The sequence below is a fragment of the Etheostoma cragini genome, chromosome 6 (assembly GCF_013103735.1).
Source record: "Etheostoma cragini isolate CJK2018 chromosome 6, CSU_Ecrag_1.0, whole genome shotgun sequence".
Classification (NCBI taxonomy): domain Eukaryota; kingdom Metazoa; phylum Chordata; class Actinopteri; order Perciformes; family Percidae; genus Etheostoma; species Etheostoma cragini.
This window is the reverse complement of record NC_048412.1, coordinates 2,289,875-2,308,447: the sequence shown is the minus strand read 5'-3', so window position 1 is coordinate 2,308,447 and position 18,573 is coordinate 2,289,875. Positions and strand designations below refer to the sequence as shown.

General features: G+C 43.9%; 2 protein-coding genes across 6 annotated transcripts; both read right to left on the bottom strand.

Annotated features, from left to right (window-relative positions):
- Positions 1-235: 235 nt before the first annotated feature.
- Positions 236-8,574, bottom strand: coq3 (coenzyme Q3 methyltransferase). 2 transcript variants are annotated; one of them, XM_034874067.1, is made up of 6 exons: positions 8,208-8,574; positions 6,774-6,911; positions 5,092-5,191; positions 3,734-4,000; positions 1,586-1,745; positions 236-441 (listed from the first exon to the last, which is right to left on the bottom strand). In XM_034874067.1, exons 1-6 carry the CDS (start codon positions 8,426-8,428, stop codon positions 389-391), a joined length of 939 nt encoding a protein of 312 aa, XP_034729958.1. In that variant the 5' UTR covers positions 8,429-8,574; the 3' UTR covers positions 236-388. The 2 variants fall into 2 exon arrangements, with proteins under 2 accessions (XP_034729958.1, XP_034729957.1); XM_034874066.1 differs by having other exon boundaries at positions 236-458; positions 8,208-8,566.
- Positions 8,575-9,930: 1,356 nt separating this feature from the next.
- Positions 9,931-17,733, bottom strand: pnisr (PNN-interacting serine/arginine-rich protein). 4 transcript variants are annotated; one of them, XM_034874036.1, is made up of 12 exons: positions 17,626-17,733; positions 16,971-17,079; positions 16,645-16,821; positions 15,760-16,013; positions 15,262-15,424; positions 14,590-14,780; positions 14,160-14,294; positions 13,963-14,062; positions 13,291-13,344; positions 12,703-12,897; positions 10,770-11,883; positions 9,931-10,291 (listed from the first exon to the last, which is right to left on the bottom strand). In XM_034874036.1, the coding sequence occupies exons 2-12, from the start codon at positions 17,056-17,058 to the stop codon at positions 10,258-10,260; spliced, it is 2,505 nt and encodes an 834-aa protein (XP_034729927.1). In that variant the 5' UTR covers positions 17,059-17,079; positions 17,626-17,733; the 3' UTR covers positions 9,931-10,257. The 4 variants fall into 4 exon arrangements, with proteins under 4 accessions (XP_034729927.1, XP_034729928.1, XP_034729930.1 ...); XM_034874037.1 differs by lacking the exon at positions 17,626-17,733 and having other exon boundaries at positions 15,824-16,013; positions 16,971-17,048; XM_034874039.1 differs by lacking the exons at positions 9,931-10,291; positions 10,770-11,883; positions 12,703-12,897 and having other exon boundaries at positions 13,339-13,882; positions 13,931-14,062.
- Positions 17,734-18,573: the final 840 nt, after the last annotated feature.

Below are 18,573 nucleotides of genomic sequence, written 5' to 3'. Positions count from 1 at the left end.
GTCTAGAAAAGGACATCGCTTTACTGTAATGCAGCCTGTAAAACCAGGTACACATCACTTACCATATTACCTTATTCAAAATCTAAGACCATATCTAGTCTCATATCACAATATCAATACATCATTATATTGCCCTTGTTCACAGTAAAGCAAAGGCTGACAGAAAACCAAAAGCTTAAAGCAACCTCATTCTGAGTGTGACTGCAACTACAGCCCATCTGGATGCAGCTGCCTCTCATTTTCCGACTGGTTCTCCAGTGGTTGGGCTCAGCTGTGTGGGGCTGCAGTGGGGTGCTCCTCTGGGTGGGTGCTGCCGCCCCCGGCCTGCTCCGTGTGGGGATCGTCTCGCACTTTGACAGCGCGGAGGGCGTAGTTGATGGCGGTGCTGTCAGTCCAGCTCCAGGCTCCTGATACCGGGTTGTACAGCATTCCTTGGACAGACTGCACCGAGAAACCATCTGGGGGGGAGATAGAGGCCAGAGCTGAGAGGGCATGACAGCAACACAAAAGACACTTATATATATACACACACACACACACACACATAAACCTACATACATATATATATATATATATATATATATATATATATATATATATATATATATATACATACAAAGACACAGTACATTGTAGATTATCACTGAAGACATCAAAACTATGAATGAACACATGTGGAATTATGTATTTAAAAAAGTGTGAAATAACTGAAAACATGTCTTATATTCTAGTTTCATGAGGTAGTCACCTGAAATGGTTTTCACTTCACAGGTGGACCTAGTCAGGGTTAATCAGTGGAATTTCTTGCCTTATTAATGGGGTTGGGACCATCAGTTGTGTTGGGCAGAAGTCCGGTTGATACACAGCCGACAGCCTATTGGACGACTGGTAGAATTCATATTATGGCAAGAACCAATCAGCTAAGTGAAGAGAAACGAGTGGCCATCATTACTTTAAGAAATTAAGGTCAGTCGGTCCGGAAAACTGCAAAAACTTTGTCTGTGTCCCCAAGTGCAGTTGCAAAACCATCTAGCGCTACAACGAAACTGGCTCACATGATGACCCCCCCAGGAAAGGAAGACCAAAAGTCCCCTCTGCTGCTGAAGATAAGTTCATCTGAGTCACCAGCCTCAGAAATCTAACTCAGAAAATTCCCAGCAGCTCAGATTAGAGACCAGATGAATACCACATAGAGTTCTAGCAGCAGACACATCTCTAGAACAACTGTTAAAAGAGGAGACTGCGAGAATCAGGTCTTCATGGTGACATAGCAGCTAGGAAACCCCCGCTAACTTGTTTGGAATGGACATTAGACCAGTGGGAATTTGCCTTAAAAATCCTTCATCGGGCGGGCTCTAGTAAAAGGTATTTTCTTAAAAATACAAGTTGCTTGTATTTGTATGTGCTGAGCAGATTGTGTGGTTTAAGCTCCTGATACTGATACTGACGGGGGTGTCGACATGATTCATATTCATGCATGGCATGAAACACTTGTCACAAAAAAAAGAAATCTGCTGTTCATCATTTACAGGGAAAATACTCGGCTCTGTGCTCTTGTCCCCATGTGGGTGTGACAGGGACTTACTGGACTCCAGGAGGCGCTCCAGCTCTACAGGGCCGATGAACTTGTCCCAGTCGTGCGTCCCGCCGGGAACGATGCGCAGCAGCTGCTCGGCCACCACGATCCCCAGCGCGTAGGACAGGTTGGTTTTGTTTATCGTAGTGATGAAGAGGGAGCCGCCTAGCTGCGCATACAGAAAAGGAACAGTTTTAGATTTTTAGATTTAGTTTTCCAGATTTACACTTACGTCAAAAATGACGCATCTTTCCTAACGTGGGGAGGTTAACATGAGCTACAAATAATAAGGCCGGGTTGGTTCAGTGGCAGAGCAGGTGCACGTGTACTGAGAGGTTTGTGCCTCGAGGTCCAGGGTTCCAATCCGACCTGGGACGATGTCCTGCGTGTCTTCTCTTTCTCACCTAACTGTCCTGTCAAAAATTAAAGGCGGAAAAGCCCCAAAAATATTCTTAAAAGCCAAAAAAACAAGCCCTGGAGAAATAAGACAGGTCTGTAGTAGCAGCCGGCTGTGCTTAGGGACCGTCTATAAACTACAACACCCACACAAAATATCTGTTTATGTAATTATTAAATAAGCTATTGTCTCCAAACCTTTTTTTTATCATAAGTGCTGTAGTACAACTAGGAGCAGACAAGTTATAATAGAGGTTAGTTTAGAGACACTACCTTATTTGATAATTACATTAATAGCTATTTTGTGTTGGTGTTGTAGTTTTTTTAGACGATCCCTAAGCACCGCCGGTTGCTATAGAGACCAGTCATATTTCTCCAGGTTGGGGGACGGCTCGTTTAGATGAAAAACAGTTTGTAGCTCGTTATTAACTCCACTATGTTGGCAACATGCTGTAATATACTGGTGACATGATACAACATATTGCTTGTTGAATTGAAAAAAACTAAAGGGAAATTATTATTTGATTTAGCACTGAACTGAACACAAAAGGCAGGCACCAATAAAAAAACGAGTTACATTTAAATTTGTAGTTTTTGTAGTCTTTTTCAACTATCTCGAAACATCCCAGAGGGTCTTTTGCAATGTGTTTATTGCTGAAGTTGATACCGAGTTTAAAAATAAAAAGGATTTCTTGTGCAGCCCTAACACAAGTGAGGTGCTACCTGAGTCACGGGGGTATTTATAGAACGGATTAGATGGACAGAGTCCAGTATAAGAGACCAGGAAGGAGCAGTGCCAAACCTCAAGGTTCAACCTAGGTCAAGATGAACCATTTCTACAGGAGAGAGAGAGGGAGAGGGGGGGGAGAGAGAGAGAGAGAGTAAAAGCTTCAAGTGAATTGAATGCAAACCATACAAGACGTCATGCTTGGATGCCCTGAAGCAAGACACATGTTAAGGGTTTTCAGTCTAGGGTAGCAACATTCCAGGAATGTTCCAAGGGGAAACTTTGCATGGGAATTAACGGGAATAAAATGGAAAGATTGGGTTTATTTGCTCAGGCTCTGTTTCGCGCGTCATATACAGGGAGAAGCGAACCTTTTGCCATACCAGAAGCAGACATAATCCATCATCAAAAGCATACAGTGAGAAATGTGCCATGTGGTGAGTTAGCTGGCTAAAAAATGAATCAATGGGTAAAGGCCCTTAGTAGCTGACAACGTGGGCAACTGTGTGCAAACTGGCATGACTAATCCAGCTCCATCCCACATGCTAACTAGCAGAAACTAGCAGAACAAGTTCTAAAGTGTGTACTTCAAAACATGCCATAAGACATAGCCTTTTATGGGTATTGTACCCCCAAATAAATTCATTGTTAAAAGTTCCAGATTTGAAATTTCAATTGTTCACACTTTTCAAACTTCCTGAACTTGGCTTTCTATTGACATTTCCAGACCCTTTGCAACGAGGCATTAAGTGAAAATCCCCCCCGGGCCAATGTCCTCGGAGATTACGATCATCTGGTCTCAGTATTGACTTTCACTAAAGCTCGTCTTGGGCAACCCACACACACAAACACACATGCTAACCCATTCCCAGGGAAACACAGCAGATGCAAACACAACAATCATAACACAGCCCTCATGTTGTGCACATTAGCATACGCGCAGATAAGCACATGGACACATGCTGTATCGATGCGGCCACATCTGACGTGAGCTAACAGCTGGAGGGAAACGCACGCTCTGTCCCGGCACACACCTTCAGCACTTGGTTGCAGCAGAAGGCGAAGGTTTCCAGGTCAGCCAGATGTTCCACCACCTCAGAGGCTACAACCGCGTCGAACTGGCCCGCCCCCTGCTCCTCCTCTGCGGCATCGCCTTCTGCTGCGAGCTCCTCCAGAGTGCTGGCCCGGTAGCAGACCCGCTCGCAGAGGTCCGGGTCTGCGGATGAGTGCAGCTGGGCTGTACCGATGCTGTCGCCTACTGGATCTATGCCCAACACATTAGCTCCCAGGCGGCCTAGGGGCTGGTGTGGGGCGCGGAGGAGAGAGGGGAAAGAGAAAAGTCAAAACGAGACGTACTGCACTAGATCCATTTCTAAAATAAATCCCATATAACAGCATCCATCCATCCATCTTCATTGCTTATCCGGTATCAGGTCAACTGATGAGGACAAACAGGGTCATTTAGGGTCAGGAGGTGCAGACTACATGACAAACCATGTTACGGTCTGTGATGAAGAGGATGTTGCTGCTAGTCAGTCTCCCAATTCAACATTTTAATAGACCTAAGCAATGTCATAGTCACTTTTTACCAGCCAGAGCTCAGAAAGAACAAACTTTGTAAAGAGAAATGTGTGTTGTAAAAATACTTTTGAAGGCATTTTAGACCAGGTCATAAGCATAAGGGGTTGGTTGAATGTGAACAACAATGCCCTCTTCTGGACAAAAGCGGAAACACAGGCCAGTGTGGTGAGCTGCACTTGCCCAGGGGCCGATCTCCTTCCTAACACAGCTGATCCCTTCTGATGGGAGAGGGGTGTAGTGACAAGACACCCAGAGACACAATCACAATTGCAATCTTAGCAGACCCACTGTTTTTGTGTGTGTGTGTGTGTGTGTGTGTGTGTATCGGTGTCTAAATATGGCAGCCTGTGTGACAGAGCCATACAAGCACAGGACCTGATTTTGTCTTCTCAAATCACACCACGCAGCTGGTACGTCCTTAGTTCAGATGAAGGCAGAGACAGAAGCCCTGTCCCGCATGCCGAGCTTTCGACTCTAACAAACCGATAAACAAGTGTAAATGACCGACTGTCCGCTCCACCACAACGAGACCAGTCAAATCAAAAGGGCAGCAGAATTAGGCTGACGTTAAAATGCTTTGTTATGGTATGTTTGTGAAAGGACTCGCACTATAATGCACTGGGAGCAGAATCTCACACTGAAACAGACCGCTATTTGGATGGAAAAGAACTCAATGTGGCGTGAAAAGTAGCAACTGAAACTATCGGGAAAGGACAGAGGACGGATAGGGGCAGGGCTATTTTTGTCTACATGTCCTCGTTCGCACTGGATCTGCAGCTTTCTCACAAAGGACACGTGCAGACACGCTTACCTCTGTGAGCAGGCCTCCTCCACAGCCGACATCCAGTATGCGGAGTCCTCGGAGAGGTTTCCCAGGGTGACGGACTCTGTGCACATTCAGCAGATTGTCCCTGAACAGGTAAACCAGAAGTGGGGTTAAATTTCAACTAAAAGTTATCCTCCTCTTACTCTCTAACATACATCCATCATGAGGGAAGGTGTGTGTATTCTTAAACATCCACAGCGCGCCCCAATAGCTCAGTTGGTAGAACGGGCGCCCGTATTTTTTTATACATATATATTTATATATATATACATACTTCGACCCACGGCTCTGTCCTTCACACTCTCTCTCCTCTTTTATTTCTTCAACTGTCCTGTCAATAAAGGCTTAAAAATGCCCCAAACCTAATCTAAATAATAAAAACAAAAACCTCCACAGCCTAATACGGCTTAGCATAGAGAGGTAGGGCGTACGGAAGGCTGGAGACCATGCAAATCTCTTCATTGCTTACACCATATACTGTCACAACCATCTTCATTTCACCGTGGGCTACAGTGTCTGCCCTCCAACAACCACAAATATCCTCTGGCTACAAATTCCTCCCAGGCTCGCTCCTCTGTTCCTTCCTTCCTTCCTTCCTACCTTCCCTCGCACAAAGTCTGCCTCAGGCATTAACCATGCAGAACAGGCCGAGATCTGGGTTTGCATCGTCCTCATTATAGCTCTGCTGGATGTAGACATGTAGATGTAGTGCAAACAGCAAAAGAGGGAGGATTAGGTGTTGGCAGACATCCACCTAACTAACCCCCTACCCCGCCACAGCACAGAAGGACGCATATAAAATAGAGCCCCACCGATGTTATCAGCCAATATTAGGCGTTTAGCGATATTTACTCTTGGTGCTTTCATTAGACATTTACACAATGAGATTTTAGATAAACAATTAACAGTAATGTGGATATCATGACTAAGTGGGTAAAGACCAACAATAGAACAGTTACACCAGTCTGGTATGTTCCGAAAATGACATCACTTTACTGTAACGCAGCCTGGAAAACCAGGAAAAGACACCACTTATGCCATATTACGATATCCAAAATCCAAGACGATATCTAGTCTCGTGTCGATGTATTGTCTAGCTCTTCAATAAATTGATTGCTAGATTGCCGGAGTCTCAAAGGTTGAACAGCAACAGTAGCAGCGGTGCTGTTGCGTCTCATTCAGACACGCCCTGAGGGCAGACCCACATCGGGCAAATCAGCCACACTCAGACACACACTGGCACTGGATCTGTCATGCTGTCACCATGAACACACATCATCCCCACCACTAGTGGGGGTGGGGGGGGGGGCCTCTGGGCTGGATGGGTAATGGCGTGATCATCTTGCGGGGCCCGTGCAGCAGATCTTATCAATCAAAACAGACGCAGCCACAAAACATGTAGCGCTGGGGCAGTGGAAACGCTGCTGAAAATGGGCTGATGTGTGAAGGAATCCTGTCGCTTTCGATCCATGCCACTCCGGTGTATCCCTGATGGGGGTTTTTGCTCTCAAATACCACAAGGCCGGATCCCCTCCAGGTTATGTTTTGACACAATTGCTTGCCGCCTCTGCCTATCCATCCCGAGTTGACAGTGACTTAGGGGTGACTTTAAAAATACACATATGACTATTGACATGCAGATTAAGTCCAAACACACACATACACACCGTATAAAAGGCACCCTCAGGTCATTCATGGCATGAAGAGCTGCAAATTCTCCCTGTTCGTCCCACCACTTGCTGGCCAGAGACTGGAACCGCCTCACCTCATCGGGGTCCACTGTGGTCTGGGAGGCGGACCGAGCACTGCAAAGGGGAAACAGACAGGACAACATCAACAGTGTGGACAGTAGGGCTGGACAATATGGAGAGAATCCGATATCGCGATATTCTTGTCTTAATACCTCGATGCCGATATTGTGGCGATATTATATGGTTGGTATGGGTGCTTTAACTAAATATCTTTACAATGACGTTTAAGATAAATAATCTTCAGTTTTGTGGATATAATGACTAAGTGGGTAAAGGCAAAAAGAATTCACAATATTACAATTTTCCAAAATCTAAGACGATATCTAGTATATATATATCATATCACAATATCTAGATAATATTGATATATTGCCCAGCCCTAGTGTACAGGCCTAAACACAACACCTAATGCAGGGGACACACAACAGCCAATGACACATACAACCTTGGGACCATGGATTCAAAAAGTCCCCATCTTAAGCTGCCGGTATACTAGCCGCAACCGAGGTGGCGCACACATGGGACGTCAAAACGACGTAGATCTCGCTGGGGTGCCGGGATTTTGGTTTTGAGGAAACACTTCACATGTAACAATATCACGATTAGGTCTGGGTAATATGGAGAAAATCAGATATCACGATATTCTGGACCAAATACCTCGATGACGATATTGTGGCGTTGACAACTTATGCTTTGTAAAAACGTCTTCACACTTGGGTTTAAGATAATTAATCATTAGTAATGTGGATATAATGACTAAGTGCAAACAATAGAACAGCTAGAACAGTTTGGTAAGTTGAAATAAATCATACCAATTTGCTGTAATTCAGCCTTTAAAACCAGGAAAACACAACTATTATGCCATATTAAAATATCCAAAATCTAAGACAATATTAAGTCTCATATCAAGTTATCAATATGACATCGATATATTTCCCAGCCCTAATGACGGTTCTTCAATATCTAAGACGATATCTAGTCTCATATCATGATATTAATATAATATCGATATATTGCCCAGCCCTATTTGATACACTTTCTGTAATAAAACATCTAAAAGCAAAAATACAATCCGCGGGACAAATTCTTATTAAAAGTCAATGATGTAAGTTGTGTCAGTTAAAGAGTACTTGACAAGGAAAACTTATCACAAACTACTAGTAAAATATACACAGAACCTGCTTTATACAGACAAGTGAAAGCTCATTTTATGTGACCTTTATTTGATATGGCAACATACGTAACATTTTAAGAAAGTTTACCTAAACATTAAACGAAAGTCAAAATGAACTAAGTGAAGCTCTGACTGTATTAGGCTATGAAGAGAGGTTTGTCAATGCGAGACTTTACCTGACGTGACAGCGAACCGTATTTTGCTGAGTATTCAGACAGGCGGTCCGCTGGAGCCACAGTGTCCGCTGTTTACACACCGCAGTCCAGCTAAAGCCGCTCCGTCCTGCCGCACTCTGGAGCCCACCGCAGGCAGTGGCCGTTAAGAGCCCGCCGCAGGCAGTGGCCGTCTTCCGGCTGTACAGCGCTAACATGAAGCGGCTGAACTTATTCGCATACATGCTGTTAGCCACTGCAACGTTAACTGAGTCCACTCAAAGCACCTCAAACAGTCGCTGGTTCACTGCCATGAATGTGTTGACTGCACTTGAAAAAGTGCACTGGTGTTTATTGCTCGGGGAGAAACATGGCACACTTTAGTTCCTACTGTCCCGATACTTTTTGCAAACTGTCACTCCGGTCACGCCCTCACTTCTTTAACTGTCTATGGTCACTACCCGATGTAAGTCGAGTGAAGATGTGAGTCGCGCATGCGTGACTTTGCAATGAGTAGCCTACAATTTGCTAACGAGAGACTTCTGTGATATCAATAAAGATTAAAAATGGACCTACTTAACAAAGTTTGTTCACTGCTGGCTAAGTTAACACCACAACACAACAAATGATATCAGTTGAATGGCGTTTTAAGCTAACGTTAGCAATTAAACAACCATAGACCGCTACAAAGTTTTTAAAATGACTGCTAGCTTAGCTACAAGTTAGCAATCACTCACAACTATGGGTGTCACTGGAACGGCGTTTCGAGCTAACGTTAGCAATCATACAGTGACAGTACCACCGGGAAACAAGTAGCTGTATCAAGCATTTTTATTGTGTAATAAATGCCTGATGACTACATTAACATTTACAATGTAAGGGTTCTGTTATGTAACATAACTTATGTCATATCATAACTAGCTACAGGCTTTATGTAAGTTTTAGAAGTTCAGTTATCCATACTGTATGGTGAACTATGCAATCCTTTGACAGTTTGTACCTCATCTTCTAACGAGAAATTACACTAGTTTAAAGCATCTTCTTTTATCTACTAACTAGTAGATAACTTTATTGTCCCAATGGGGCATTTGGTTTTGCAGCACAGACAAACAAACAGTCCCTCCAACAGACATAACATGAGACCATACATCACACACACTCCACTACACACACTTGGGTATGACCAGGGCCGGCTGGACATCTAGCTGCTTTTTACTGATTTAAGGCTTTTATGGCCAGAAAAACCCAATTATAATTAAATTCATAATCAGCTAAAGTCTGCATATTTGAGAGGGAGACCGCATTTCTTCAAATTCCCTGCACTTTTGCAGCATTGATTCATAGGCATCAAAATACCATAGGCAGTGTGAGGGAATGCATATTATTGTTAAAAAGCCTCAAACGGAAATTTTCATGACATGGGACCTTTAAAAAGTACATTCTTCACTGTGTCTTTGTGTGCAAAAGATCTGTCCACGAGTTCTGTTGGAGCTTGTTGTCCAGTACAGCGCCAAGGTATTTGTAGTTGGATGTGAATGGGATGACATTTTCTCACCCTTTAAGTGTTTTGACTCTTAACCTTGTAGTCCCCAGCCAACAGAAGTACAAACCCACAAGGACCAAAAGCATTCCCGTGTGATTCTGTGTACACATGTAACATTTTGAATCGTCATGACGTGTTAGGAACATTTGAAAGAACGTTTGCTGTTAAATGTAGTATTATAAGAAAAAAGACAGCAAGGCAAGACAAGGAACAAACAGTTTTATTGGACATTTACAATAATGTTCGGGGAAAAGGTTAATCCTGTTACGGTTTAAAATGATACAACTTGAGCTTTTAGTGTCCATAGAGTCTTATTAAGCTTTGCATAATGATACAAGTGAAAACTCCTACCATTCAAAAAGTCTTGTTCTTCAGTCACACTTTTAAAAATAACATATTTACAACAATGAAAGATGTATGAGAGGGGGAGGGGGTCACCTACACAATTGCCTCTATAATGAGACAAGCCTGCTCAACTCATGGAATTTAAAAAGTGGTAGAGTGCACAGATCAGGAGGTGAACTGTGCTCCTCAGCGTCTGCTACGACGGGAGGGGGACGTTGACCTGAAAGAGAGACGCGGACATGACATTAATACTGCACCAATCACACTGACCCACGCAGACTACAACATACAAACATGCACAAATTCCCCCCCCCCCCCCTCCCCCATATATACTGTACTCCTAGGGTAACAAACTGTTTATTATCTCCATAAAAACTAATGTTCCCCAACCCCTTGCTACCAAGTGGACTCTACTAGGACAACAGGGGGGATTGTTGAGACTTCATTTGACTGGTTAGAAATTCAGAAATGGCATTTGCTTCTGATGGATAGGACATGAATCATTACAACCCTTTATTGCATCAGACTTGACTTTACACTGTTACATATGACCGTACATTATCTTAACATACAATAAACAATTTGCCTTTTTAAAGCTATTGCAAATACGTTGATTAAAAAAGGACTCCAGAGAAATCACAATGACACATACAATGAAAAACATACAGTAGGAAAAAAAGAGAAAAAACGAATACTACCTTGATCGCGACTTAGACTTGTGTTTGCGGCTTGCCTTCTTACCAGACTTGTGAGATTTTTCCGTCGATCTTGAGCGACTACGTTTGGATTTTTTAGATTTCTTTTCCTTGCTAACTTCGGGGCTAGGGGATCTACTCGAGTCCGAATCGGAGCGCTTCTTGCTAGCTTTGGCGGAGCCCTTCTTGCTGGCTTTGCTCTCCTGCCGGGAGTGCTTGTCACTCTGGGAGTCCGTGCATGAGTCACTCTCTCTCCTTCTCTTCGATTTGCCATTCTCCTCTGTAACTACAGAGCTTCCTTTTTCTTTCTCCTTCTCTTTGGCCTTTGGCTTGTCCTTCTTTTTATCGGACTCTCTCTCCCTATCCTTATCCTTCTTTTTCTTGTCTTTCTCATGGCTATGACTCCTTTCCCTCCTTCTCTCTCTGTCTTTGCTGGAAGCCTTCAGCTTGTTTTTGCTGCTACGACTATTACTGCCGTCTCTGCCATCACGGCTCCTTCTCCTCTCCTTATCCCTTTCTTTCTCCTTTTCCCTCTCTCTGCTGCGACTGCGGCTGTCTCTGTCTCTGACCCTGGCTCTGGCCCGGTCTCGCTCTCTGGATCGGGATCTAGTCCTGCGGCTCCTGCGCTCCCTGGAATCACTGCGATCTTTCCTGTGGCGGCCTGACCTGTCAGCGCTGCTCCGCCTCCTGTCCCTGCCCTTCTCACTGCGATGCCTGTGGGAGCTGCGGCTGCGGCTACGCCTGCGGGCCTTGTGGGAGGACGAGCGGCTACGCCTCCTCTTTCTCCGGGGCGAGGAGGATCGCGAGGAACTGCGGGACGATGCAGAGGAAGAAGAAGACGAGGAGGAGGAAGAAGAACGACGGCTGCTGTGGCTGGAGGTGGAGCGGGAGCTGCTGCTGTGCCCGTTGGCCGGGGAATTGCTGCTGCCTCGCCCGGATCGCTCCTTCCCTCTGCCCGAGTGCTTGCTCTCGCTACCCTCCTTCTCACTACGGGACCTACGCCTCTCTACCAAGGGCTCCGCCTCCTTCTCATTTACTTCCTGTTTGTGTGGATTCTCTGGCTGGCCCTCATCATAATCCCCCTTTTCTCTGACCAATCTCTCCTTCACCATCTCTTCTGTAGAAAAAAACAAGAAAAGACTCGTTAAAAAACAAGGAAACAACAGGAGCTGTAATTAGAGGTAAACCGATACCAGTATCAGAAATACGTCGGATACCGCTGGCATCGGCGAGCTGCGAAACAATGCACCAATCCAATACAGCGTAATTTAGCCTGAAGACAAAGAAACTTTAAGAAATTAAGTCATTTATTTATGTCCTTTTTTCATTATGACTGACGTTCAAACTAGTTAATAAAAGAAAGTTCTATGGCATTCCATCTCTGCATGAATTTGTTCATGTTTTACAAAGGGGTTTAACCTGAGCCAGGCCATAAGACAACACTAGCACTAATATTGAATCCATACAGGGATAGTAACATATGGTACATCTGCTAAAAACCATATGTATTAAACGCACTGGTATCGGACCGGTACGGGAGCCTAGGTATCAAACTCCAATGACGTCACAACTTTCCCATTTATCAGGATTGTAATCTTGAGTGATGTTCAAAATGTCAACTGACTCCTGGTCACTGGGAGCTTTTGTACGGAATTAAATATATATATATATATATATATATATATACCAGACAAGTATCAACATCTTCCGATGTTGTTGGATTACTACTCCAACATTAATGGAAACAGAAAAGGCCAATTAATATGCCAGAGTAAAAGTTGTAAAATATGCAAAAAGTTAGGTGGAAAGGTTCTTCCATCATGTTCATGTTGGTTCAGTGTTGTATCACACCGTCCAACCATCTTGAGGGATTCAAGTCAAGCAATGTAGCGTGTTCCTCGTCTAACTTCACAAAGACACCAACATCATGTCTTACCCCGTGCGAGCAGAGCCTCCTGCGCTTGTTTGTCTTGCAGCTGCTGCGTCTCCCGCTCTTTGCGGCGGAAGGCGTCCTGCTTCTCTCGGATGCGGTGGCGCAACTCCTCGTCATCGGTGTCGGAGGACTCGGACCCTCGCACGCTGCGCTCATCCTCGTCCTCGCTCTCATCTGAACCATAGTCCCCAAGCCCACCTGCCACAACAGAACCCCCGGGTTGTTGAGTGTTGGCAATGACAAAGATATATTCTCACAATCAGGTTTCACTTTTGAAAGACCCCAGTCCAAACCCAAAGTCCCAGCAAAAGGCACTTAATCCTGTATAGCTTCAAATTTCACACTGATAACCCCTTTGAAAAAACTAACTGATATATATAATCCCTCAAAGAAAAACAAGACATACTTTTGTATTCAAGAGCATGCTTCTATCATCAAAGTACAAATCCATCATTGCGATTCCCCTTAAATTGGAAAGTGTAATGGGTGTATTGGCTTGTACTAACAGCTTTTCCGTCTTCCTACAGCCATTTATTTCAAATGAAGTCATTTCCTTCCCTCCCCCCCAGTGACAGAAAAAGGGATACTCACTGAGACCAGTCAGAGAAGCCAGTGCACTTGACTGTGCCAGCTGTTTTGCAGGAGCTTTGATTCACATCAACAACAGGAACAACATGTTAAAACACATTTTCTCAAAGGCGAGAGAGTCGCTAGAGAAGGGAGGTCACAGGTAAAGCACTATTCACAAGAGCTGCCGTTGGCAACAAGAGAAAAGAAATAACAAAAAAAAAAAAAAAAAAAAAAATGGAGAAAAGAGAAAGAGTTAAACAAAATTCTGCCACACAATCCAAGTCAAACAGTCGGACGGGAGGGAAAGAACCAATCTGTACTAATGCACAGTCACTTCAATGGAGGAAGTCACTTGTTATCTACAGATTCAGTGCTGAGACTTTATTCACTCATAGGGTACAGTCTTTCAGCAGGACCTTCAGTGCCTTGAACCAGAAGACCACGTTTTCAAATACTGTTTGTGAAAAGCACAGCTCTGCTCCTCTCCTCCTGATGCATTAGCAGAGAATGGTTGAATATATGCATATCACATAGACTCCCATGTTTGCCGCTCAATCACCCTAGCTTACAGGGCATCATTGAGTTTCATTTACAGAGATTTTATGCACACATAAGAGATTCTCTTCAGATTTAAACACAATGTCTTGGTGACAAGCATAGATGATGTGAGAACTGGAAAAAACAAGAGCAGACCTCGGGTGGCTCTCCGGTGCGTCTCTTTGGCCACATGCATGATCTCTTCATTGGTGACCTCGAGAAGGATCTCAGTCAGTAGTGTTTTTGTGATGATCATCTAAAGACAGGGGGGAGGGGGAGACATATGAATTCCATTATTAATATTATAACCATCTTCGTCTACGTGCAGAAACGATCTGAAGGGTCAAACTGACCAGCTGGAACTCCTTTTCCTCCTCTGTCATTTCAGGTTCACTGTCCTCTGCAGGAGGCGACGGGCTCCGACCAGAGAATTCTTTCTTGATGGAGGCCTTTTCTTCGTTGTCGTCATTTTCCTCATCATCACTGTCCTGATGCATATAGAAGCATATTTATGGTTATTTAACAAGCGCCGAAGTGGGCATCCTCTGTGAAGGCAATCCATGCAACAGTCCTCATTGAAGTACCAGAGAAGGAACGGTTCATGCCCCCGGATGTCCTTTCCTTTCATTACACACACACACACACACACACACACACACACACACACACACACACACACACACACACACACACACACACACACACACACACACACACACACACACACACACACACACACACACACACACAACTACTGTCAAGAACAGAAACAAAGTTGCTTACAAATTTACTCTTGCGTGGCATACGTGGCCCATCGCCTCCCTCGTCGGCTTCCTGCTCTTTGCCGTCGTCTTTTGCCATTTTTGCACGCTCCTTCTCCATTCGTTCGCGCTCCAGCTTCTTCTGCTTCTCTCTGTCCATCTTTTCGAGCCCCTCCCGGATCCATGCAGGTAGTGTGCGCCTTTTTACCGCATCTGAAGGTGAAAGACCAGGTCCAAGTGAGTAATCCAAATTCTGCCCCGTTGTTACGACTGCATGAACAGCTTTTGTAATCTACTATGAGAATATTTCCTGTCGAGTGACAAACTGCTTTAATGTTATAACAGTAAGACAAGGCAGCTTTATTTTTATAGCACATTTCAGCAAGAGAGCAAATCAATTTAGTAATATAATTTGAGAGATAAAAAAAGGGTGTTGTAATTTCACTGTCTGTTACAACCTTTCACATACGGTAGTGCACACAAGTAAGGGACAATATTTTGAACATAATGGCAATAAAATCTAAACAGAACTTGATAAAAACAACTAAAAAAACAACACTTATAACAGCAATGTACATCTAGTACATGCCTAGGTGCAAGTCAATTTTTATACTTTGTCAGAAGATTAGGAGCATTATTTTACGGTGCACAAAAAATACAGAGAAGTGGCGTTTGGAGGTGGACAAACACTCACCAAGCAGCGCTGGGGCCTCCTGTTTGACTGGGAGCTGGATTGGGGATCTGGGCCGCTCTCTAAAGCCGGGCGGTCTGGCATCTCGTCTGTTCTGAGGAGGACCCTGCCAGTACGGGGCGTGGAAGCTGGCGGGTGTGGGGCCAAAGGATGAGGCAGCTCCATGCTATGGAGAGACAGCACAAAATGAAAATTAAAAAGGGAGTTCAAAGTACAGAAGGTCCTGGCAGACATTCATCACTCCTGACTGGCCTGGAATGTTTGTTCGTATTTATTTTATTTTTTTTAAGAAAGAAAGAAAATACAAATAAATAATAAACAAACCATGCTGGATCCTCAAAAAGCCAACACTTTCCTCTGCACCTCATCAAGAAAGCACTGACTGATAGATCTAGATGCTGGGACCCGGCACAGTTTCTATGGATTGTTCCTTCTTGTGTTACTTGGTTGTCACACTAAAACCCAAACGCTTCAACAGTTTCTACTGTAGCATCTGCATACCTGATAATCAAACTGGTTCATGGCCATGGGGGCCAACGCGTAGCTGTCGGGCTGTGCCCCATACCCATGGCTGTTCTGGGGGTAAACCCCGTGGTGGGCTTCCGAGTTGAACTCCACGCTGTCCTGGCTGTTGCTGTCCTCGCTGGGGTTCACCACGTCCATCGGTCCGGACCCTGGGGAAATCCAGGCCTGGTCGGGTGGTGGAGGTGGAGGAGGGGGTGGAGGAGGAGGGGGCTGGCCATGCATTCCCCATTCTGTGAATGGCAACATCACTGATAAACAAAAGATGAAACAATGTGTACACCTTGTGTTTTTCTTCTTCTCAGTGTCTCCTCAAGAGGGATTTGGTTGGTATCCAGTAGGGCTGAACGATTTGAGGAAAATATGCCATAATGATATTACACACGGTAAACAATAAAACACACAGATATTAAAGTGTACTCAGTACCGCTGCTTTCAGTATTCTATTTAAAACAAATGTAAGAAAATTGTGTGAAAAAACATTGAATTGGATATAAAAGGCATTACTAAAAAAGAATAATAGTTTCATTTTAAAATGCAATTTTGTACTGTTGTTTCTAGTTTCTGTCGTGTTGCGGCCTTTCACAACGGGTTTATGGCGCCAGTTGATATTGACGATGAAGACAAAAATTATACATTGTGCAGCCCTAGTCTCCAGTAGTTTATCCAAGTGCACAAATACACACGAGAGATCATATATCATGTCATAAAATTTCTCTTCAGTCCAAAAAATAATAGTAAGTCTGTAATGAACCTGTTCCAGTGCCAGAAAAACCAAAGAGTAGAGTATTGTTATTTCTCTCCACTCTTCTCTTTGGTTTTTCTGGTACAGGAGCTGGTTCATACAAAGGGTTAAAATCCTACCTGGCTGCCACATTCTGCCGAATGCTGGGTCACCCTGGAAGGCGCCGTGGTTACCCTGTCCAACTGGATCAAGGCCTGGGATGTCCTGGCCATTAGGCTGGATGTTCTGCTGCTCGGTTCCGGTCGACTCTTTCTGGGCTATCCATGCTTGTGCCAGAGCAGCCCAGTCTACTTGACCTGAAAAAACACCCAAAGAGAAGCTCTTACAGATCCTAGTGAATCAAGGCTTATTGAGCAGCGGGAAGATGTGCAAAGATGCCATAGTGCAGAGGCACATTTCATTTAATGAAAAATGTGTTCATGGCGCATGTGCGTCAATCACTAACCTGGATCTTGCTGGTGCTGGAAGGACTGCATCCACTGCTGCTGGCTCAGAGGCCATTGCGGCCAGGGCTGTCCTCCCTGGTCCCACATCACTCTCCTCTGGGTTTACACCTGGAATATCCAGGCCGGCAAGATTTACATTTGCACCATCAGCATCTCTTTTGCTGACATGCAGAGAGCTGCTGCAGTTGATGCGCTATAACATTACTCTCCCTTTAACGTTAATGGCAAGAAATGAACGAGCATTAGCTTCGATTTAAGTGCTAACGTTACGTTAGCTGACCCGGCTAGCTGAAGTTAGAGACTCCCGTTAGCTGGAAACCATTTCCCCGGGTAGCTAATTATGGAAACAAACGCTACGTAGTATACGGGCGCTTACTATGTCATTACTGACGCATGATGCTAAAATAAATTCGGGGACGGTGAAATGTCAGCATCTAAAGCCGCCTGTGGTCATACAATTGTGAGCTAACGTTAAGGGAGCCCACCCGAGCTAACATGAGCTAGCAAAGCTAAAAATAAATTAAAGCTAAAAGGTCGTAGCACCGTGTTCTAACCAGGTGAACAAATATACCATTGCGTTTGAATTCAATTCCACGCTGGCGGGAAGGTGTGAAGGAAATATCAGCGTCGTGCTTTGAGTAACATAATTCCCACCTTTTCCAGACAATTTCTCTTCAGTGCTGCGGTTCCAAATCAAAATGGCTGCATCAACTACTTGGAGAGGAAGTCTGAAACAAGTGTGAAAAACGAGGCTCTGCTGCCTTCAGAGGCGGTCGGTAATATCACAACTCAGGCGTTTATTTGGTTGTTTTTGCGACGCTGCCTGCCTTTTAAACAGAGTGGGGGTGTATAGTTCCAGGTTCGTAAAATGGAAAGGGCAAGAGGTTCTCTGTGGCATCTAGCTAGTCTCTAACTCTTTTTATAATTTTTTTTAAATTCAAGTACAACACACCTACAACAATTTACATGCATTACATTAAATCATACAGGGTACAGTCCCAGTCTCTATAGGCTTAGGTGGACAAGATGGTAGGCAGAGAAAAATTAAAACCTTACTGATAAATCTTTAAAGTCACACACGACTCATATAGACCCAGAGTTCTTAATGCCTTGATATTTTTTTAGTTTTTAATTGAATCAATGTAATTTCTAAACTCAGTCATAAAACCAGAAAAAAAACGTTTAGGAGCACTGAATTTGTTCCTATGGATGTTGTATTCAGCATATGGAAATATGTGATTTATACTATTATTATCCTATAGTAATACTATGTGAATAAATTTTAGATTCTGTGGAAGCCTTGGAGTCTAAAACACATAACCACCGGAATATAGTCAGCGCATTAATTAATCAGTAGGCCTACGTTAAGTTATTATTCAATTCACAATCAGATGTATTGCCAAAGTTTAACGTTACACTTGTTGCTAGGTGTGTTGGTGCATACAGTAAACACTTTAAAAACAGAATAAGCAAAGCAAAGCCTAGGCTACTGCTAACAGTCAAGCCTACAAAAAAAAAAAATACAAAATAGACACACTAAAAATGAGCAAATGTAAAAAGACACTATTTATAACAATGTTCAATAGAGCTATCTGTTTTAGA